The sequence below is a fragment of the Vulpes vulpes genome, chromosome 8 (assembly GCF_048418805.1).
Source record: "Vulpes vulpes isolate BD-2025 chromosome 8, VulVul3, whole genome shotgun sequence".
NCBI lineage: Eukaryota > Metazoa > Chordata > Mammalia > Carnivora > Canidae > Vulpes > Vulpes vulpes.
The window spans coordinates 62999104-63023113 of NC_132787.1; the positions used below are offsets into that span (position 1 = coordinate 62999104).

At 47.0% G+C, this 24010-nt stretch overlaps 1 protein-coding gene across 42 annotated transcripts in view; it reads right to left on the reverse strand.

The window, feature by feature from the left end:
• Positions 1-24010, reverse strand: part of SLC4A5 (solute carrier family 4 member 5) — a 104653-nt gene that overhangs the window by 19850 nt on the left and 60793 nt on the right. For 22 of the 42 annotated variants that reach the window (XR_012003097.1, XR_012003098.1, XR_012003101.1 and 19 more), the window contains 12 exons: positions 23868-23963; positions 21553-21608; positions 18003-18160; positions 17481-17568; positions 16402-16556; positions 15834-16022; positions 13973-14147; positions 11764-11897; positions 11085-11356; positions 7163-7221; positions 4636-4836; positions 238-351 (listed from right to left, as the gene is read on the reverse strand). Coding sequence is in view for 28 of the 42 variants with exons in the window: in XM_072766945.1 (XP_072623046.1) it covers positions 238-351; positions 4636-4836; positions 7163-7221; positions 11085-11356; positions 11764-11897; positions 13973-14147; positions 15834-16022; positions 16402-16556; positions 17481-17568; positions 18003-18160; positions 21553-21608; positions 23868-23963 (1697 nt within the window). In the remaining 14 variants the exon portion in view is untranslated. Of the gene's footprint in view, positions 1-237; positions 352-2827; positions 2921-4635; positions 4837-7162; positions 7222-11084; positions 11357-11763; positions 11898-13972; positions 14148-15833; positions 16023-16401; positions 16557-17480; positions 17569-18002; positions 18161-21552; positions 21609-23867; positions 23964-24010 lie in introns of all 42 variants that reach the window. The other 20 variants (XR_012003094.1, XR_012003095.1, XR_012003096.1 and 17 more) reach the window with 3 other exon arrangements.

The following is a 24010-nucleotide window of genomic DNA, read 5'->3' on the forward strand; positions in this document are numbered from 1 at the left end:
TGGGTTCCAGTACCTTCCCCACTCTGTGACTCCACAGCAGGACTTCACTGTGAATATGTCCCCAGCCTACCATCTCAAGGGACCACCCCCTGGGAGCCTGTGTGGAGGAAAGGTGGAGCATACCCAGAGAACCCCCACAGCTGAGAATCTATGAAATTCTGATGAGCAGAGAGGGGAAAGGAACTACAGCTGGTGGGTGGGCAGAGCTAATGTCCAGAGCAGGGACCAGGGGCAAACCTTGATGACACTGGGCACGTGCAACTTAGGGGTTGCCAGGCCGAAACAGGCATCAATTCCGCAGAACAGCAGGATGGAGAAGATAATGGAAAAGTCGGCTACCAGGGCCCGGACCTACAGAAAGGAGACGCATGAATGAAGCACCTGCCCTCCTCCTGGAGGACTCAGTCCCCTGGCAGCAGGAGGACCGCGGCTAAGTACTTGGGTTTGAGTGTCAGCAGACCTATGTTCAAATCCTGACTCTGCCTTTGCCGGCTGTGTGACCTGGGGGAAGCAGATCATCTCTTGGAGCCTCAGTTTCTTCATTTGTAAAATGAACATAACAGTAGCACCTACCTCATAGACCTGAGTGAGCTAGGACATATTCAGAGGGCTTGGCATATGTTAGTGAGCATGGGAATTGTTATTAGACACATGGCATGTAGTCATTGCTGAAAGCATTTCCTGGTATGACAGACTGAACTGAGTCACTGTAAGGGGTGGTGAGAGCAAAGCTGAACTCCAAAGAAAATTTTAGCTCCTGATAATATGTGGCAGATTGCTGCACTGCCGCCTGGGCTGGGGGACCCCTGTCTGCCTGCAGACCTTCTGTCCACTAGGAGTCCTTTGCCTCTTGCTCCTGTGTCTCAGAATGCCCATCCTAGGCCAGGTTCCTGACCTCCTCCCACTGCCCCCTACCTTCTGACCAACGTCTATATTGCCACCTTTTCTATCGCTCTTCAGGGATAGCAGTTTCCAGAGAACAACAGGAAATGGAACATTGAATGCATTCTCTGTATCCATACTCACCTTGAAAACTGTTATTAAAATAATATATATATAGTTAAAAACCCACATAGTGTAGAAAGCAAAGTCCCCTACCTCACTTTTCTTCACTCCAGATGTCCCCAATAAGTCTGCTTGATTTTAGTTGTTCTGGTGTTTTCCTCCATGTCATTAATATGCTATACTTTCATATTTTGATTTACTAATTTAAAGCAAAATCTACTGATAAAGATTTAGCTTACCTGCACTGTTCCTTCTGCCCTTTCCTCAGTCCCAATAATTGAGAGTTATTTTCAAACTCTTTCTATGGGTTTCCTTTATACTTTCACGTTTTATAACTAACCCTCTCTTTCTGCTGACTTTACCAGTTGCTCTCGTGCTCCATCATGGGAGGCTAGCTGCTTCCCTTCCCACCACCTCCCTCCCCATCCTGTTCCATCTGTGACTCTTCCAGGTGGATCTTTACATTGTCAAAGCTGAGAACACTCACATTGTGTTCCATAAACACATGTCTTTTGTGGTTTATCTGTAAGTTGATTCTAAAAGTTGGAAGTCAATAACTGCTTTATGTTACTATGATCATGTAAACCAAGCAGTGTGCAGATTTACAATTGGTTTTCTGCAATATTCCTAGCATCCAGATCAAAAGTTAAACCATATGAATTTGCCACTTGTTTGTAGAACAAAACAGTCAAATGCACTCCATTTCACATGGTCAAACCTAGCATAAAGATGGATGTAATAAATAGTTGTGAACTCCTCAATCCTTAAGAAATGAAAATATACCCATTCAGTCAATACCTCTCTGTGATCCAGTGGCTTCCCTGTCACTGCTCTCGAGAGAGATCCACTGCTCTGAATTTAGACTTTATTATTCCCATGAATCTCTCTCTCTTTTAACATTTTCATTTATTTATTCACGAGAGATACACAGAGAGACAGGCAGAGACATAGGCAGAGGGAGAAGTAGGCTCTCTGCAGGGACCCCGATGTGGGACTCGATCCTGGGACTCCAGGTTCATGCCCTGAGCCAAAGGCAGATGCTCAACTACTGAGCCACGCAGGTGTCCCTATTCCCATGAATGTCTTAATACTTTTACTAAATATGTAGATAGCTCTAAACAAAATATGATATTGTTTTGCACATTTAAAAATTTTACATAAATGTTTTCATATTATTTGTAGTCTTCTGCAGTTTGTTTTATTTGTTCAACATTATGTTGGTGCTATTTTTCCTTGTGGATAGATGTAGTTTTAGTCTACGTGTATATGCATTGCAGTTTAATATTTGTATGATTGTTTGCCATTTACTTCTTCATTCTCCTGTTGATTGATCAACTCAGATTATTTTCATTGCTTTCCTCTAAGAATCAATGCTTCTGTGAACATTCTTGCACATGTGAGAGTTTCTCTGGGGTGTATACCTGGGAGTGGAAATGCTCATTGGAAAATCATATCCATCTTTAACTCTATCTAAGAGGGCCAACGGCTCTCTCAAATGCTTGTGCCTATTTACACTTCTACCCACTTTTCACCTCCAACACTTGATATCCCAAGATCTTCATATCTTTACCAATCTTATGGGTATGAAATGGTACGGTCTCAGTACTTCTCTGCAACGCTAAATTCCAGTAGGCAACAGAGGAATTTGTAAGAAACTTAAGGGGGGAAAGTTGGTGATAAAAGAATTTCCTACTATGTGAATTATATTTAATCCTCCAGGAAATAGATATTCTCAGATGCAATTGCTGTTCTAGATCTTTTACATAAGAGGTGACTTGGATATAATCTGGTTGGAAAGTAGGGAGGTAGGGAGGGAATTTACCTTGAGGATGCATTTGTGTTGCAAGCACACTATTTTTCCCCTCAGTTTGCATATTGCCAACTTCCTAAAGAGCCTTTTAGTTTTTATGGAATACTGAAAAAAAATAAATTATTCATATCAATTTTATCATCATCATCAGTCATATTAGTAGTAGCAGTAACAGTAATATTTATTTAAGATGGCTTTAGGAGAGGGGCGCCTGGCTGGCTCAGTAGAGCATGTGACTCTTGATCTTGGAATGAGTTCAAGGCCTATACTGGGTGTAGAGATTACTAAAAACAAAGAAGCATTAAAAAAAGATTGCTTTAGGGGAATGCCCTTGGGATTTATAGTGGAAGAGTGTTGCCAAAATTCTTCTGAGCTTCCCTCCCATTGCTTACATATACACAAGTGCTGTTTTGATTAATTAATGTTTTATTTTGACCAGAAAAGAAAATGCAATTCAAATTAGTATTTAGCATTTCAATAGCATAAAAAATCAAGTACTTAGGAATAAGTCTAATAAAAAGTATGCAAGAGCTTAAGGCCAAAACCGAAAAAAAAAATATGGAGAGAAGACAGAGCCAAGTAAATGGTGAAGCATACAATATTCATGGATCAGTAGACTCCAAATTTCAAAGGTGTCAATCCTCCCCAGTTTACATTTAGGTTCAATACAATCCTATCAAAATTCTAACAAGTTTTTGAGACACCTGGGTGGCTCAGCAGTTGAGCGTCTGCCTTCAGCTCAGGGTGTGATCCTGGGGTCCAGGATTGAGTCCTGCATTGGGGTCCTTGTGGGGAACCTGCTTCTCCGTCTGCCTATGTCTTTGCCTCTCTCTCTGTCTCTCGTGAATAAATAAATAAAATCTTTAAGAAAAATTCTAACAAGTTTTTATTTTAGTAAAATTTAAGATTAATCTTGGAAAAGAAGGACAAAGAGGGAAAGTTTGGTCTGTAAGACATACAGACTTATTATGAGCCATACAAATGAAGACTGTAATACTGGCAGATAAATAAATCAGTGAAACAGAGTAAAGAACCTAGAAACAGACCCCATCATATGTGAATATTTGACACCTGGCAAAAGAAATATTGCAGAGCAGTGAGAAAGGAGAGTCTTTTTTTAAAAAGTGCTATTTATATACATATAAAAAGAAACACAATCTCATACTATATGTCAAAAGTAATTCTGATATAACATGAAAGGAAAAACAATGAAGTTTTTAGAAGATAACAGGAGAATACCTTCTGTCCAATATTTTCCTTGAGGAAAATTCTGATATATTTGATTATAATAAAACTAAGAATTTCTATTAGTCAATAGATACCACTAAGAAAGTAAAAAGGCCAGTCACATAGGAGAAGATATTTGCAACACAGATGATCACAAAAAGCTTTCTATCCAGAATATGTAAAGACATCTCGCAAACCAGAAAGAAAAAAGACAGACTGCCCAATAGAAAATGTGTGAAAGATTTGAATAGGCACTTCCAAGAAGAAAGTTAAATGGTTATGTGGCCAATAAATGCACAAGATTTTCAACTTCGTCATTGGGGAAGTGAAAATTTTAAAAAACATAGTGAGATAGTACTACACAGAAAGACTAAAGATAAAAGTCTTATAATGTTGAGTATTGCCAACAGGACTTGGCAACAAGGGAACTCACTTCTGACAAGTCTGTAACCTGAAAAATCCCAGTAAGCCAGTGCTGATGTGGTGGGTGTCCATCCTGTCAGTGGGCCAGAACCCTCACAGGGAGACCCCACTGGGGCTTCCTTGTGAACTGCCTAACTGTAGGCCCCTTCCTAACCACAGAGTAAGCTTACCTTGGTAGGGAAATAGCGGCTGAATTTGAACTTCTTCAGGGTCAAGGTCATGGAGTACGTCCCAAAGAAAAGGATGAAGGACATGAGTGCCAGGTCTGGGATGAATTGGCAGGAATTCCCAAGCAGCTGCCCACCATAGTTCAGACACTCCTTCTTGCTCAGCAGAGACCAGTCCAGTGCTGTGAGGTTAAGGGGGTTGTACTTGGAAGACCAAGCACAGGAGAGAAAGAGTCAGGGCCTTCCTGGGTAGTCAGATGTATCCTTGCCCCTGCAGTCCCTCAGGCATCCCACACATCCCTCCCCTCCTCCATGAGGCCCAATAACAGAATGATGTCCTGGGATACAGGCCGTGTCAAGGAACAGCAAACAGCAGGACCCCCAGGAAGCTTACAAGCTGGCATGTGTTTCTTCAGTTCTAGGATGTACTGCAGAGTTAGTGAGGAGAAAAAGCTCAGAGGGTGGGATTCCTTCTCCTACAGTAGGCTCAGCTACTAGTTCAGTCAACTATGGATCTCTCTCCCAGAGCATATCACATTTATTCTTTCTTTTCCTTCTCCTATGCACACCTTTTCACATATTGGGGCATATGCCCCACCCTTGTCAGATCTCTCTTGAGTCAGTCACTTCAAGCACTTCCCCTTTTCATGTTTAGATGCTTAAAATCCAGTGTACACATAAGTACATATATAGACACATACATTTCTCTAAGTGTATGTATATGAGTGCATATATACATACATATATGTGTGTACACACATGTTCATACGCATATGTTTTTAAGTGTAATAAAAGCAGAGTAATTTATAATAAAAGTTAATATATACTTCAAACAATTACTGTGTAAATATTCAGCAACCTGCAAAATGAAGCCAGCAGGTATTTGTAACCACCTGTAATGAATGTTTGGCTTATAAGTGTGGTACTTTGCTATAATGGTGTTTTCCAGTGAATCATGCCTCTCTGTGTCCACACTCCTTTGCCATGTGACACCAATAATCTTCCCATCAACAAATGAAGTCTATTTCTCCACCCTTTTGAATCTGGCCTGGCCTTGGGTCTGCTTAGACCAGTGGAATTGGGGAGTAAGTGGCTCTGAGTAGGCTCTGGAGTTGAGGCCTTGAGGGGACTTGCAGGATCCATTCTTACCCTCTCGGAAACATGAGACTGGCATACTGTGGGAAAGTTCAGGATCAGGAAATACCATGTGAAGAGAGAAATATAGATTTGCAAGACATCTGCTGAGTGTCAGGGCCTCCCCCAATCACTGAAGCTATTAAAAATGCCCTCTTTCCGGGTTGCATGCCTCTACTGCCCCACTGGTCCGGCCCCACATCTCTCTCCTAGCTCATCTCCTGTGCTTTCCCTGTGCGATGCCACCCTGTGTGCATCTCAGTGTGTTGTCTCAGCCGGACTGGTCCCCTCACTGTCCTCAGAACAGGTTTTGTGTCTTGTTTGCCCTTCTGTCTGTGCTGGCCCTGGGTCTGGCATGTGTTTCTCTCTAGGGAACCAACTTCCTCAACCTTCAAGACCAGATTACATTCCACTTTCTCTCTGAGGCTTTCTTCTCCAGCTTGTCCCCATGGCTGGAAGGACACATGTGGCCCAGATTTGACACATGGCATGCTCTGCTTTTGCTGTCCCACCACCGTTCATGTTCATCTCTACACATATACTATCAGCAAGTTTGAGGACAGGGGCCACATCTGGTCTTTTCTTTTCTTTTCTTTTTTCCTTTCTTTTCAACGTCCCTTTAGCCCTCAGAGTACACACGGCACATTGAACATAGTAAATATCCAGGCACAGGCATCGACGGATTCCCTTCTTTCCTCAAAATCAGATATTTGAAAATCTTAGGTGAAATTGCCAGCTGAACAGCCAGCTGCCTCTTCAGGGGTGACTAAAGCAGCAACCTCAGTGACCCGCAAAAGTCCAAAGATCTTCCCCAAAGCCCACCAGGAGCCACCCTTGTCCTGGTTTTGGACTTTCCCACCGTTGGTGCCACTCAGGCTGGGTGCTTCTCCTAAGGGCCACCGCTCATAGTTCCTGGCAGAGGCAGACCAGACCTGCTGGACAGGGGACTTTTGAGCACACAGGACAGATCAGACTTAGCGAGGGTCAGAGCACTAATGACCTTCCTGGGGTTGTTGGGTGGGAGTTGGAGGCGCTGGGTAGAAAGGCAAGGAAGGAAATAGAAAGATGGCTGGGAAACTGTGTTTATACTGTTCTTTGTGCAGCCCTATTTACCATCCCTTACCTCTACCTCCCGTTCATGTGTGTGAGCACGTGCATGTGTGATATTTAGGCACACAAATTTCATAGGAAGAGATGTGTTTTAAAGGGGGGTTTTGACAGTATATACTTAGGATAAAAGTACGCATTGACACAGCTCCATGGGCCACCCTGGGGTGCAGCTGGGACTGGCTTCTGCAAGTCTGGCTTGCCAGAAGATGGTCTCTGTTTCCCAGCTTCTCCCACTATTCCCACAAACAAACGCCCTCGAGTGTCTGAGTAAGAGGAGAGGACTTACCAGAGAAGTGTTGGTGTTTGGTGCCAGCAGGGCTGAAGCATTGAACACGGTTGTATTTGCTGTGGATGAGCACAGGACATGGGCCAGGTCAGTGGCTGCTGGCGGGGAGAGCCTGCGGCCCCCACAAGGCCCCCACCTTCTCCATCTCCCACCATTCCTCAGAGCCCAGGAGTGGCTTCCCTTGTGAGGGCACCTCATCACGCCCTGGCTCCGCTCTGCTCTCCTCACTCTGCACAGTGAGGACAGGGGTGGTAGAGGAGCCTGGGTTACAGCTCTGACTATCCCACTGGGCCAGTCTATGACAGCTCCTATCTGACCACAAAGGGCTTGCTTTAAAAGCCAAAGTAAGGAATCTGCTACCAAGACCCAGTGCTGACACGAGCTGGGGAATGACGTGCCTTGTCCCTACCAGCAACTGGATCCACGTCTGCGCTCTCAGACACTTTCAGAGGACTTATTCTGTCTCTGCTTTGCACAATGCCAAGCCTTAGAAGCATCATCTTGCCAAGTTCCTAAATTCCTACTATCCCCTTTTGAAAGATGAGGCCCGCCAAAGCCCACACAGGTTAAGTAACCTGCTCATTTCCCCACGGTCGCACAACTCGTACTTGCAAGGAGTCATGATCCATCCCAGGCCCAGCCTAGATACCTCCAAGGTCCACACAGCAAGAATCCCTTCCTGTACTGCTCTCCATGCACATTGCCCTGCTCTCCTGCCCCTGTCCAGATGTGTGTGTGTTTTTTTTTAGGTCAACCATAAGAACACATTGGCTTTGGTATTAAATTTTCTAACCTACCCCTTGAATGCATGCTGAGGAAAATTAAACCCAAGTCCAAGCCTGAAGGTGAATCAGAACCCAGAGGTACTGTCCTTAGCTGTTTACCACTCCCCTCCCCAGCCTCAGGGTTCCGAACTGTAGGTAGAGCATATAAGGGTTCCCATCACAGGCCATGAGAAGAACTGAGAACTGTAATTCCCTTCCTGTGGGATGTAGCCATTCATTAAAAAGGCAGGCTTTGGAGGCTGTTTGCCTTCTCTCTCATGTGTGCTCCTGTGCTGCATGGGTAAAGAAGGGCCAGGTCCTCCTTGCCTTTCTTCTCTAAGCGAAGGCTCATTAAGTAGTTCCAATGCAGCAGGTTTGAGGAGGGAGGCAGGAGACCAGCTAGCCAGTTTGCTGGCAATAAATCCGAAATGCGCTGCAAGCCATTTGGCTCCTGCTGACTGGCCATGGTTAGTTAGGAACCCAGAGTGAAGTTGAAGCTATTCTTGAAGCTTCTTCAACCTCCAATAAGCTGTCACAGGGTGGATGTAATCACAGGGCCCCTCTATGTTGCCCACTTCTGGGGCAGTGGGGGGCTGGAATGACTAAGGAATTCAGTCTTGAATTCCAGAATATTCCTAAAAGTTCTACAACCAGAGGTTTGTTACGATTATTCTGAAGAAAGCTTTACTAATAGAAATCAGGACATCTGCTACTTTACCTCACACCACTGACCAAGAGAACATGATGTGCAGTTAACCACAGAGCAGGGGAAGTGGGCCAGAAGTGGGTAACTCAGGGCTACCCACACAAACACTAGAGGACTCCCAGTTAATGCTTGAGCCTCAAGAGCTCAGGTGCTTTTCCATTGCCCAAGCTTGTCAGACCAGACACACCTTTGATGTCTTCTTCTTAGACTTAGCCATTCTTTTATATTGGGTAGGGTTTATCTGAAAGTCACTTTGAGGTAAAGAGGATGAAATATAATATTTCAAATATTTGATTCCAAATATCAAATATTTTTAAATACTAGTGTTTACAAAGTGGTACTCACTTGGGATTGAAAGCAGCCAAATCAGTTGTGCAGCATCCATAAACAGAATACAAATCAGTTACAATGGAAACAAGATTAAATTTAAAAAGAGAGCTCCCCCACACAACAAGCTCTTAGGATGAAGAGTGGCAAAGATCAATAGGGTGCCTTGTCCAGACTGGGCTTTGAAGTAAAGCTAGGAACATGGAACATTTTGCAAGCAAGTGAACCATGGACTGGGAAAGAAACCCTCCTCACTTAGTTCCCCTAATGTCTAGAATTTTCCTTTTCATATTCTAGTCAAAACTAACTTGTCCTAATCCCAGTTCCTTTACTCTTGGTGAAGAAACTGAAAATCTAATCTTATAAGGGTTAGTGGCTAATGAGGGCTCCAAATTACTAATTAACAGCTGAATACAGCAATGGTTCTCAAACTTAAGCATGAATCAGAATCACCTGGAAGGCTTGTTACTATACAGCCGGCCCTACCTCCAGAGTTTCTGATCAGCAGGTGTTGGGTGAAGCCCAATAATCTGTATTTCTAACAAGTTTCCAGAGGTACTAATGCTGCTTCTGGAGACCACATTTTGAGAACCATGGCAATAGAGTGATCCAAAATGAGGAGGTTAAAAAAAAAAAAAAAAAGAGGTGTTATCAGGCACCTGGGAAAGGCCAAAGGGGATATTCTTTGAAGGCAAGTAGATTTTATTATGGCCCTCAAATCCAGCCTTCTATGCTCCTACATCTCCTGTTCTTAGGGTATGTCTATGTTTGGTTTCTCCTGTGGACAGATGATTCTCAGAATGACCAAAATGCCACATATGACCCCAGAATTTAGACAGTTTCTCAGAGAGATCAAGGCCATGTACTTCCAAAAGCCATGTTTGTGGGAACATGTGTGTTCAGTCAGTGCAATGAAGCCACCATCCAGTGGGCACAAGCAGCAAATGGGAGTATCCTGATGGGGCCTAGGCCACAGAGGACAGATTCACTCCAGGGCAGAATGAAAAAGGCCTGCAGGTAGGATCTCCTCCATTGCCTGGGCAAGCAGCATGTTCTGGCTCAGGACAAACAATAGCTTAATCTATGCTGAATTTTAATGAAATAACTCTAAATTAATGATAGAAAAAAATTAAGTCTAGACTTGTTTACAAAACCAGTGCAGTGACAGAGGGAGAGAGGGTATAACCAGAACTATACACCCTGAGGTCAGGATATCTTCCTCTCCATGAGGCCTAGTCTAAAGCAGGGTGCACAGTGACTGTACAGTAAATATTTTTGATTGACTTATGATCAATCTTTTATCAATAACATGTGGAGTACTAAAAAACACAAAATCTACTTGTGTCAAACTCCAATCCAATCTGGGTATAGATTTGGAAGCCTCACAAGAGTTCTATGAAACCATCGGGGCCAGCATTGATATTCCTCTTTCATAGCTAGGGAAACTGAGCTTCAATGTGACCTTGGGTTGTCTCTGGGCCTCACTCTTCTCTCTGTGAGTCCAGCTTGGTAGTACTTAGAGATATATGGACAGATCTCTTTCTCTCTCTTGATCTAGATCTATGTATTTATGGGTGTCCCTGCTCCACAGCATCCTGGTCACCCCAGACAAGGCCCACTGAAGGCTCTGAGGGCATGACTAGGACTGTGAAGGGAGGCCAGTGGTTGAGACTATAGGAAGCCCTAACTGTACAGATGACATTTTTTTGGTTAGTAAGGAATTCCACAGAAAAGGCACTATGTATTATCAGGTTGACCAGTTGGTTGATTCAACTTCCCACCCAATGCCAGAAATCTATCTTTTTTTGAGAGAGAGAGAAAGAGAGCAAAGAGTGCTGGGGGGAGCAGAAGGAGAGGGAGCCCAACATGGGGCTCAATTTCATGACCCTGAGATCATGACCTGAGACAAAACCAAGCCAGCGCATAACTGACTGAGCCCCCCAGCTCCCTCAGGAATTCTGTTTATATCACCATTGGCAGACGGACATCCAGGTGTTCAGGTAGCTTGCTACCACTCAAGGGGTCTGATACCTCTCAGGGGTACCTCCTACATTTGAGTAGAGAGCTGTGGTGAGGGGAGAGTGAGTGGGTGAAGGCCCAGGGCACATCTGGGATTACCGGTCACCTGTGTCAGGGGCAACACACTCGCATTTGTAGGTGGTGATGGAGTCAGGCTTAAAGTCCATGTTGATGGGATAGTACTTGAAGGCACCAATCATCTTCTTGATGGCATCATAGATGAAAATGAAGCTGATGAGGGTGGAGAAGCCCTCTTCGGTGAAGCGGGTGATATACTTGATGATAAAGCTGGCATCTGTGGCCACCAGGATAAGGCACTGGATGGCTGAGTGGAGACCAATCCAGAGGCGGAACTCCATGTAGTCCAGGCCATTGCCTCTGGAAGATAGAGGGAAGGAAGGGACCTCCAGCCCAGGGCTCTTCACAGTACTTGGCTCCCCAACCCAACCTGCGTGGCTCATCCATCCCTTCTGTGGCACAAATGCCCTTCTAGGAGCTGTGAGAGGACCAGGGACAGGGACAATTCCTGGGTGGGATTGTTTCATCTTTGCAAATTCTGGCAAAGATCTCATGGGGGATGGCAGGAAGGTGCTAAGACATCTCAATTCTCACACATTTGGTAACAAACACCCAGGGTGAATGAAAAACAGGGAATATCAGAGTAACAGAGCTGGGGGAGGCCTTAAAATGGTCTCATGTTGTAGATGAGGCAATTAAGCTCAGAGTGAGTGGTGAGAGCAGGTGCAGGTGTGAGAGTAGGCACCGGGGCTACCAACGGCACCTACTTGCTGAAGTCAAAGAGGAGCTTCTCAAAGATGAGGATGGGCCCTGTGCTGCTGAGGATGATGAGAGGCTGTCCCGAGAAGAGGCAGAACAAGGAGCCGGCCATAGCAGTGCCCAGGAAGCTCTCCATCACTCCCTGGGGGCATGAGGAGTATGAGGCTCAGTGGAAGCAGGAGAAGGTGCATCTTGGCATAGGTTAGAACCCAGCCAATGGCCCAGGCCACAGTGCTCATCCTTTATTCTGGGCCCTCTCCTCCCCAAATTCTGCCTCTTATCTCCTATTCCACACCCTCCTCCCAATCACCAGTATCACTCTCTATTTATATTTGGACTAAGGTCCCATGTAACTTCTTTTTGGCACCCCACAACTTAGAAAACAGGGCTGCCGGTGGATGTGCTTGATCTCATGCCCACACTACTCCCAGAGGACAGCCTATTTGTCCATCCAGTCATTTATTCATTCAAAAATCTGTTAGGTGCTTTTAGAGGTCAGACCACTCATTCATTCAAATCCATTAAGTGCCTACTGTGTACCAGGCATTTTGTTAGGTACTGGGGACCCATCAGTGAATTAGATAATGCATCTTAAGTCTAATGGGAAATACAAACAAGTAACCACCAGACAGACAATTTCCATACAGCAGTTTTTCAACCTTTGTATTATTGACATTTTAGGCTAGGCAATTCTTTGTTGTAGAGGGATGTCCTGTGCATTACAGGATGTTTAGCAGCATGCCTGGTCTCCACCCATCAGATGCCAGTAGCACTCTCTTCCCCAGTTATGACAACCAAAACTGTCTCTATGTCTCCTGGGGAACCAAATCATTCCTTGTTGAGAATCACTGCCTTGGAGTGTGATAAGGTGGGATAAGTTCAAGGTGCCATAGGAGAACATAATAGGTGTAAGAGAGTGGTCAGAAAGGCTTCCCAGGAGGTATATATATAGAAGCTGAGACCTCCCCAAAATGAGCAAGGAATTGACCAGGAGAATAAGGTAAGCAGAGTGACAAAAAAAGATGGTTCCAGGAATAGCAACTCTTGTTCACAAAGGCTGGAGCTGAAAGGGAGCATGCCTTTGAATAATTGAAAGATGATGAAGATTGATGGAAAACATAATGGGTAAGGAAGACAGGAATCTGAGAAAAGGATCTTTGGAGACGAGTCTTGAGAAGCAAGTAGAGTCATGTCATGAAGACAATATGGGGAAGCTGGGATTTAGAAGTCAAGGATGATGCATAGATAGCTGGATAAACCATGGTGTCACTTGCTATGTTGGGATAGCAGCAGGTCTAGGGGGAAGACAATGGATGCAATGTTGACTCTCTGAGCTGAGGGATCCCATATGAACATGCCCAGGAGATAGTTGGATATTGGACCTGCAGTTCAGGAGAGTGGTATGGTCTGAAGATAAGCATTCATCTCAGTTTATCTGGAGTAATAAGTCTTCACCTTGGCATCTAAGCTTTCCAATGGTTCTACCCTGAAGGCCCCATGGGAGAAGACCCTTGACTGGGATATGGGCTGGTGTCTCTGCTGACTGATGTTTTTCCAAGGGAGGCCTGTATTGTTGTCATGGTAACAGATTACCATCTTTCTAAAAATGTCTTAATTCTAGGCAAAGAATTTAAGATTGATTTAAAAAATGTGCAAAGAAGTCTCTAATTAATAACTTAATTCTGATTGCTCATTCACACATCAGTGGGAAAAGTATCAAATAACAGAGAGGATCATTCCCCTTAAAAGTCTGAGCACTGCATAATGTATAGAATTGTTGAATCACTATGTTATACCTGGACACTAATATAGCATTTTATGTCAACTATACTTCAATAATAAAAATTGACAAAAAATAGAGTGCAATTAACACAACTTTATAAATGTTAAAAAAGTTTGATCTATTTATGTCATCCTTACATTTGGACTTTAGTAACACAATTTAACTTTAGATCTTTTAATACTGTAGGCTCACTATTTTTTTGGAAGGGTAAAAGATCACTAAAAGTGATGTTCTGAGCCCCGTGGTGGGTGAAACTCAAGCCCTGATTTTGGGATTATGGTATGAAACTCCTTACCACTGCCTGGTGGCAGAAGATTTTATGGAGGTTTGCACAGATGTCCCCAATTAGCAATAGTTGTGCCTCTGATAAACACCATTGGCTATGATACTGCCACTGCGCAAACTTAGCACTCACAGCCCCAGCTCACACACACCTGATAATTGTCAGTGGCATCCCCCAGAAGCCCACCAAAGGTGATTGCGTTGGTGATACAGCCGAGGTAGATGAACAGGATGGCAGAGATGGACTGAATGTGAAAACCGTCATAGAAGTCACTCGGGAACCAGGGCAGCTTCCTCTTGATATCCAGACGCAGGCCACCGAAGAACCTGCTCAAGACAGGCCCAGGGGCTGCTTTCTCACTACAAACACCAGTGCAGGGGTAGGGCTATTTATAGGAGCCTGCAGAATTTGGGGCAAGAAAAGGACCTTGACTAGAGGTGGAAGGGGACAGGGGTCTTTCTACTAGCACATATAAAGGCAGAGAGGATTTTTGCAGGACTGAAAGTCTGTGGTTAGCATCATCCTGACTGGAAAGGTGGTCAGAAACAGCCTGGATGGGCAAGGGAAGGCCTGATGGGAACATGTCCTAGAGTTAACCTAACATCGTATGGGGAAAGGAGATCGTGGGGTGCACAGAAATCCTGCCATCCTCTTCAGTGATGTCCCTGATCATCTTCAGGGCATCTGCCTGTGCTTGGTAAACAGAGATGTTTCCAACTTTAGGAGAGAGAGAGAGACAGCCCAGATTCATCAAGGGCAGGTTCTCAGTCTTAGAACTGGTTTCTTTATTCTCTGGAACAATCAAGTAGGAATTTTAGGTTTAGGGACTGTGCTATTGGATATAGTATTCCCCACAGCTCCTAATGCAATGCTTGGCATGGAGCAGGGTTTCTCAGCCTTGGAACTATTGACATGTCCGGCTGCGTAATCCTTTGTCATAGGGCTGTACTGGGCCTTGTAGCATGCTGAGCAGCATCTCTGGCCTCTGTCCACTAGATGCCAGCAGCAACCCCCCTCTAGTTGTGGCAAACAAAAACCGTCTCTGGACATTGCCAAATGTCTCCTGGGGGAAGATGGGGGTACAGGCAAAATTATCCCCAGTTTGGAAGCACTGGCTGGCATAGAGCCAAAGACATATAAAACATGACTCCATTCTCAAAGTCATAATTTACATATAGCTTTGCAGGGCCATGTCCTTTCCTAAATTCAGAGCAACCCGAATTATTCTAAGAGACAGCAAGGAAGCCCCAAGCCAGGAAATCTCAATCTCAATCTCAATCTCTCTCTCTCTTTTAAAGAAAGAAAAAAGAGAAAAAATTCAAATGGTGCTGTTATGGATTAAATAGTGTCATCCCAAAAGACATATTGATGTCCTAAGGGACATAGGGTCTTTGCAGATATAATCAGGTTCAGAGGAAGTCATAGCAGTGGGCCCTAATCCAATATGACTAGTGTCCTCAGGAGAAAAGTGCCATTGGAAGACACATGCAGGGAGAACACCACATGAGGACAGACACATAGACCAGAGCCCTGCAGCTGAAGCCAAGGACGTCAAGGACACTGAGGACTGCTGGCCACCACCAGAATCTGGGGAGAGGGAAGGGAGGATGCCACCCAGAGTCTCAGAGGGAGCTGGCCCTGCCCACACCTTGATTTGGATCTTCTACCCTCCAGGACTGTGAGAGAAAACTTCTATTGTTTAAGCCACCTAGAAGAGGACATTTTGTTATGGCAACCCTAGAAGACTCACACAGGAACAGAGTATCTAGAGGAAAGTGTGTGCTCCTGCACTCCCGTGCTGGACCTCACTTCCCTTCTCCTGCCACAATAGTTGCCTCTTTTGCCAGATCCAGAGGGGTTTGAGGGGATGGGCAGGAAAAGAGTGCAGTGTCTGGACCCCATGGCCGGGAGTGGGAGCTGCAAGGCAGAGGTGGGAAAGGTTTGCACAGGTGGGTGAGAAGGAAACAAGCCTAAAGGTTGTCTGGCATTCCCGTCAGGCCTGGGGTGGGCACCTTCCGGTCCAGATAAGTTCTTCCCCGATTTCGTGCATGGCTGGCATCTCTCCTTCATCCCCGCTGCTCCCTCCGCCAGCCCCGCCACCATTGCCACCGCCACCGGCGCTGCCTCCTGCAGCTGCTCCGCTGCCTCCCCCTGCAGAGCCGTTCATCTGTCTGAGCTCCATCAGCGAAAACACGGATTTCCTGTAAGGAGCCAGGGGGCAGGGGACAGTGGGGCTCCCAATCCTGGGATGAACTTAGCTCCTCTAGAACAGTCCTGAGAATGCCTCTTACCTCTCTAACAAAAATCATGAAATAAAATAGAGACAAATGCAGAAAATGGCCTCACAGTACCCCTGCACAGGTCACCCAGATTTTACAGATGTTCACAATGCAGCCTGTTGCTTGCTAATTTTTTTTTGAGAAATAAAATGACACCAGGTCCAAGGATATATACTATATCCTCCAAAATATAGTATAAACCCATCCACACTGACCAGAAAAGTCATGGACAGACTTGGACAGTCATGGAGCTCCCTTTGAATCACTTCCCTCCTCACCACCCCTCCATCCACAAACATACCTCTTATCAGCAGAGGGCACTTTCTTGGGAGGCTCAATCCGGATATTTGGGTCCCATTCTCCAGGGGGAAGGACAATGACCTCATCCAGAAACTCATCAATTCCTGCTATCAGATCTTCCCGATTCCGGGCTTTATAGGCCACATCACTGAAGAGCTGGCAAGGAAAGAGTAAGGGGATGTTTTGCTTCTCCTCTACCTCCTGGGAGCACATCACATATAGTTTTGGAGAAAATCCCTTTGAACCTTTGCTCCTGCCAGCCCACTCTGTCTTTAGGTGAGGACAGAGCCCAGCAGGTGAAATTACACACAGTGGGGAGCAGCAGGTCTTGGGGGAAGACCTGGAGGCCAGGTCTCCCTGTCCTCACTGAAGGACTTTGGCTGAGTTACTTAACTGTTCTGCTTTCAATTTGGCAGGGAACAAGTTTATTAGAAAACTTGTACAGAACCCAGTCCCAGCAGCTCAGCTATTTTAGATCTGATTATAACTTCCTCGCCCCTCATCCTTGAAGGGTCAGACTGCATCATTCCAGGCTGTCCCCAGGACGTTCTTTCTGATGTACAGATCTTGCCTGTGTTTGAAGTCTTCTAAGCTCCCCACCACTCCTGGGACAGAGAGAGCTCTCAGCTATGCCTATCGGCTCTGTCATCTCTGGATCACCTCCTGCTCTTGAGGCTCTTACACTGAGCCTAAGTCGAACCACTTTTACCCAGCTTCTCTATCTCTAAGCTTTGGTTCCTATTCTCTTTGTCTGGAATGCCTACCTCTTAGGCTTGTGCAGGATCTACCCAATTCCTGCTCCTCCTTAGCTTACAGCCCTCTCTTATGTGAAGCCTCTCCTGGCTGCCCGGACAGTTAGCATATGGTTCACTTTTAGAATTACAGGTCTGTCTCTCCCTCTTGATCAGCGCTCCTAAAGGGCAGTGACTGAACTGATTCTCATAATCTTCAGTTCCCTGCATAAGCCTGGCACACAGTAGGTGCTCAAATGTGCCTGTTGGATAAGTGACGGAATGAAAGCACAGTGCTTGATGCAGGAGCCGTGGCATTCGGGAGTACACGCTTTTCGTTGCTACTTACATCATCTACCATGAGGGTTGCAATGGCACGGCCAATTTCATTGTAGGATTTTGCTCTCCCAGAAGGTCCAAGCAGTATGAACAGAAATCTGCAAAGAAGATAAAGGAGGAGGAGGAAATTGAGAAGGAAAAATAGAAGCAGGTAAAGACAGGGATTCTCTGGCCCTGGACATTATTCTTTCTTAACTCATGAATTGACCATACACTTGTCCCTTCCCTCCTTTGAATCTCATAGTTGCTCTGGAAGGATGTCTCTTCTTCACCCCCACCCGCTCCCCCTGGAGTATCCTCACCATTGTCTTATGGCCCAAGCCCAGACAACGGTATCTGTCTCAGCTCCTTCTTTTAAATGATTATTTTAAATAAGCTCTAAACCCCACCCCTTAGTCAAAAGATTTCCCTCCCCAGCAATTCCCTAATTTTCCTTCTGTTTTAGGGGTGTTTCCAACAGCTCTTTATGCCAACTGCATGGACAGCTGGCTTCCTTCAGGCGGGTGTAGGGGCAGATTTCAGTGGCCCTCACCTGGTGGGGACAGGCACCTCGGTCACTCCTCCCAACATGGCCGACTGGATGAGACGCACGAAGGCGATGAATGGCTGGTCAAGGAAGTCCACCTCACCGACAAGCACATTGGAGGCTTCTGAGTCCTTGGGAATCTTCTTCATAAACTTGTTTTTCCGCTGGCAGGGAGGGGGAAACAAGATGCCCATGGATACTCTCATCAGTGGTTTCAGCATTTAGTATCCCCAACCCCCTTTAGATTGCTGTGAAGGCCTGACTTTTTTTTTTTTTTAAAGAATTTTATTTTATTTATGATAGTCATAGAGAGAGAGAGAGGCAGAGACACAGGCAGAGGGAGGAGAAACAGGCTCCATGCACCGGGAGCCCGATGTGGGATTCGATCCCGGGTCTCCAGGATCGCGCCCTGGGCCAAAGGAAGGCGCCAAACCGCTGCGCCACCCAGGGATCCCGAAGGCCTGACTTTAAAAAATTCTCCAAGTATTTCTCAGGAGACTGAAATAACCAAACACTTTCCTCTGTTCTGTAGATGAGGAGACTCAAAATCCGTCAACCCCAGGACCAAGCCAGCCTTAGGAGACAGGAAGGAACAGGCAGTGACTCAACCCCTAAGACATTCCTTGATGAATAGAAACTTTGCTCAAATGAAGTATGAGCTGAGGGGTCATACAAGAAAGCCAAGGCTTGCCAGACATCAGGCCTCATCCCCCAACCCCCTGAGGCCCAAGCAGGTGGGAGTCGGCTCTTCCACACCAAGCACCCAACCCTCCCTCTCTGCCTTCACCTTGAGTGGCTGTGGAAAGGATGAGGCCCATTCTGGTGACCAGGGCAGACATGTTTGTCTTCCCTTGCCATCAGCTTCCTGGCTGACAGGAGCCCCTGGGCCCCATCTCCAAGTCCGTGGGAGACTTCCATGTCCCCAGGTCATCCCGAGGGGAAGTCCTAGGAAACTCATGGCTTCTGAGACTTTCCAACTATAGACTATCAGGATGCTAGGGGCTAGTGTCTGTTCAGGGCAGGAAGGTCAAATAGGCAGAGTGAGTGGGGTCCAATAGGAGAGGTACCAGAAACAGGCCCTCATCCCAAACTTATTCTCACTCTCTACATGTATGACTTCATTCCTAAGGTTAAGACACAGACTCCTCCTGAGTCCTACTGTACAATGAAAGTGCCCCAGGGACAGTCATGTACAAGTTTTTCTTAGTCTTTAACATCATAGGGTGCATTGGTTTTTCGGATTGCTTCCCCTCAGCAGCAAGGGGATGGGCAAGGGACAGAGATAAATTTGTACAGAGAGGAAGGGGAGGAAGGCTTTTGTGGGGGCAGGTCTGGTGAAAGTCCATGATGGCCAACAAAGGAAGAAAGGACCAGAGGGGGAGGCAAGTCCTAAAGAGATCTTGTGGACACCACAATTTTGCCACCCTTTCCTCCTTGGCCAGAGTCTTTCCTTTTTCTCATAAGTACAGATTCCTTGTGTCTTTTCCTGGCCCTAGGCAGGGGAATGGCTCACAGCTGTTCCCTGATGCATTCACGGGGGGCGGGATACACACTGGGCTGGGTGGACTACCAGCGCAAGAAAAAGCACGTGAGTGACAGCTGCACCCTTATAATCTTTTAAATTCAAACCAACCGACCAACAAATAAAACTCTTCACAGCCACCCATGCAACAGTCCCAAGGACAAACAAGCATGGCCAGGAGTTAAATGGGAACCAGAGTCCCAAAGGCTCAAAAAGTCCTTCTGTTGCAGATGAGTCAGCTGATTCATAAGCAGGTTCTTCAGGATGAAGGACTGGGTGTGCCAGGAGAGCTGTTGTCCCACTCCCAGCATCATGCCCCTGAGCATCTGGCAGGGAGGGGATCCAGGGGACAGGAGGAGGAGGGGTAATAGGAGTGCCCTGGAGAACAAGGCTTTGAAAACAACAATGCTTTGGAGAAGCATAATCCAGAAGAGGAGAAGGACCTGGGTCCTCTCTTGCAGATTGTGACATGTTTGGTAAGGAACCTGCCCTGGTGGCATCCCAGATATGAGCCACGGGGGCATTCTGGTCCTCCTGGCTTGGCCACAATCTGAACCTAGATTTGTCCAATCAGGGACCTGTTGACCCCTCTTCCTGAACCCCATGGGGACTCTGGTCCACCTCTGCTGAGTCTCTGCACACAGTGAATCCACGTTCTGCTTACTGGGAATCCACTGGCCTACCTAGGGCGGGTGTGGAGTTTTAAAGAAAGATGCACCTATGGCGTACCCACTGCCTGACAAGCCATTGTGCCCACAACAAGCCATACTGCTGCAGGAACTGAGAAGCAGCACCACTCTGTCAGGAGAGCTGGACGCTGGGCTCCAACCCCTAAATCAAGGCAGCACTGCCCAGCGAAAGTGACAGCTAGTATTCTCATCGCTACTTAGATGTTTATTAAAATTGTCCCTCCAAGACATTTACTAGGCAATGCTTTCTTAGCATGGCTTCACCATCAATGTGTATGACTATAGTAAAGTGAGTTTCTTCTCTAAATAATATTCTAGAATATTCCTTCCTAAGGCACTCCCAAAGTAAGGGCTCTAATATCAGACTGCCTGGGTCAAATCATAGTTCTGTTGCTTTTAGCCGCATGGACTGGGGCACATTATTTAACTGCGTTAAGCCTCAGTGTCCTCACCAGCTGAATGGAGATGTTAAGAAAAAAGCTCAGGTCATTGTAGTGCATGCAGTATTTGGATCTTAAATGTTGGTTGATGCTGTTCTTACTATTTTAGCCACCAAAGGGCCCTTGGGACTCTGAAGCGAGGGACTGTTTTTGTTTTGCTTTCCACCAAACTTGGGGGTGCTTTGAAAGCCTGGAGATCCCCCAAGCTCCTGAGGGGTCCTTACCAAATTTCAGGTTTCCTTCATCACCTTTATTCCTTCTCCTGGGGGCTCAGACATGGGGACCATGAGACTGCTGCCCTCAAGATGTGTGGGGGTTGTGGGTGAAGGGGTCCCCCACTGGGGTTCCCAGGAGGACATAGTCATGGGGTACCTGGGCTGGGGGCCTTAGACTTGGACTCAACCTGTTGTAGAATCCTGATCTCCTCAGGGAGTTTCAGGCAAGCTGGTGGGAGACGAGAAATGATGTCATCCTGCCCTGGCCTGGGAGAAGACACACTAGTAGGTAGTCTAGTGGATCTCCTCAGGGAGGCCCCACTGTTCTTTTCTGCCAGCCCAAATCCCCACTCCATCCTTAAAGGTGCTTGAGGATCAAGGAGGAGGTGAGACTCTATGTGCTGGTCTTCTCCATCCAACAAATCCCAAGCTCAGGGATGGCTGGCACCTCATCTGATCATGCTTCTCTGTCCCCCACTCCTCCCAGAGCCTGGCACAGAGGCAGCACATGGAGCTTGGTCAGTACCTGGCCGATGGGTTGGGCAGTCACCAAGGCAGCCCAGAGCCCCCACCCGGGTCCTTCCTGGGGACTAGGAGTGGAGTTCTGCCCCCGGGGCTCCCTGCCCCTGCAACCAAAGGCATGTTCCTGCCCTGCGCCTTCACAGCAACCCAGTGCAGGGCCTTTAATACCTGGTCTGTGTTTGGGGTGCGAGAAATGTCATTCATGCTTCTGCTCTGGGCGTGACCTAGGAAAGAAGGAAAAGAAGGTCCATCAGGGGAAGTCAGACTCTTGCAGGTCCTTTTCCCTTGGTCCCTACACATGCTTCTCCCAGCTTCATAACCAAAGCAAGACTGGAGCTAGCCTCTGCTCCCATTTCTTCTTTTTTCCCTTCTACTGAAGGTTCTCCTTTTCCCTTCTCACTCCTCAGCCTGCTGCTCTCTGCCCAACCTCCTTGGGCAGAGATGGAGATGTCTGCTCTGTGCCAGGCCCTGGAGGAGTGGGGGACACAGACACATTATCAGGTGAGGTGCCAGGTGTCACTGAGTCTTGGACTTATTAGAGAGAGAAGACCAGTTTCCCCTCTGTCCTCCACAACCCATGTGAGTGTTTCAAGATGGTCAGGGATCTGGCTGGAAGAGGGAAGGAAGATGGGGCTCTCCATGGGGGGAAGAGGGATAGCAAATGATTTGAACTGCCCTGCCCGATGGTCCTCCCATCGAGGCAGGAGAAAGTCAGCTCTCATTCCCCAGCAGCAGTCACATCCAATGAGCACTCTCAGCCCTCTTATTTCTTGGCTTTCTGTGGCCTGTGGCACCTCCTGGTTTCCAGAACTCTGCCTTCCCTTGGCTCCCTTACTCTTATTTACATCCAGAATCCTCTCCTGCTGGGCTCAGGGCCTTGCTTTGCCTGCATTCCCTGCAGAGGCTTCATCCTCTCCAACCTTGTTCAATGGGATCCAGCTCCGTTGCTTCAGGCCCATACTGGGCTGAGGAGGCCCAGATGGAGTCTCCACTCCACATCTCTCTCCTGAGCCCTGGAATCCACTGTGCAGCCCCACCTTCAACTCAATACACCAGGAAATAGAACTCACTGACTTCCAACAAACCACTCCGACGCCATACCTTCTTTGGTTCTGCACCCCTGCCTCCTATCCACCAGCTGAATTCCAGCCTCATCGCCTTCACATCCTTGCCTCTCGGCTCCCTTCCCACCTCCCCTCGTCCTCACGTCCCACCTTGGCCCTTTCCTCTCTGGTCCTGCTCTGACAACAGTCTCTTACTTCCAGTCTTGTCCCCTTCTAGTTTATTCTTTCTCAATTAAGAATTGGATTATGGTGTGCTTCTGCTTAGGTCTCCATTACCTTCCAGATAGAAGTAGGGAGGATCCTCTGGCAGGGCACATGGGTCCCCTTCAGTTTGACCTCCTGGCCCTCAGGCTCTGTCCTCCTGGTGAGGTGGACAACTCCCTTCCTCTTTTATTTGCAACCTTCTCCCCTCCCTCACCCCCACCCTACCACATGTGCCTGAAAAACCCCTATTGATTCTCCAAGACTCAGGCGTGGCTCCTCTTTGAACCTTCAGGCCCCCCCACCCACCCCCGGGGTGGGATGGCATGCACACAGAGCCTTTTATCCGGGTCTCCTTCCCGCCAATGTTGGGCACAATGGTGACTTCATACACAGTGAACAGCTGTGAAAGCCTTTGGCTGCCGGCCGCCTCCTGGTGTCCCTATGTGAAATAACCAAGCCCGGGATGACTCAGCTCACCAGCAAACAGAGAGGAAAGACTGTAGCTGAGTCCTCCGCCAGGGCCCACACTACCCTCCAAATCATTCCTCAGGCCTGGTCAGGGCACAGCTGTCATAACTTGTTCATATCTTGGCATTTTAGTAAAAGTATCTAAAGGAACATACTCATGCCATTTTCTTTCCATTTTGCAAGTTCTCTCTTTGCTCTGCTTCACAGCTCACCAGTCTGTTCCTCCCCACACCCCCTGATGAATTGCCTGAAGAGCCCTGTCTGTGACCATGCATCTCACAAGCCCCCTCACCCACCCCCAGGCCCAGGGGGGCTGTGACAGCCAGCATCCCCTGGTTGTGGTGCATGAGGCTGTCATCCAGTGGTGGTGGTGTTCTCAGACTGTCCCAAGGGAAAGTACTTCACCTGTTTCTAATCCAGTTTTGAGGAAGACTTCTTACCAAAAATAGGGCCGATGATCAGTTTTGGTGGAAGCAGAGGTACAGACCAAGATCAAAATGCCTAGTACAGAGGACTGGATCCTGATTATGCCAGCACTTGACTTAGAGTTGCATTTTTCAGAGTAATTACCTAGAAACTTAGGGTAGCAGGTTAGGCCCCCAGGACAGCCCGGGTTTGGGGTGAAGGCTAGATCTCTCCTGATGCCTGTCCTGAGAATTTTACACAGGTCCTGGCCTTGATCTCCTTCACCTGTGAGAGCCTACGGTCTCTGTCATGCTGTCATGCAGCAGCCGAGAACACACTTACACAGCCGGCCATAACTGGCATTTTGCCGCATCCTCAGGTCCTCAGTGGAGTGGTGGAGGCTGGGGCCAGCAGCTGGGCTGCGTGCTGGGCTGCGATCTGGGGAGAAACGGAAAGGATTTGGCTTCAGCAGCCTTACTGTCAGC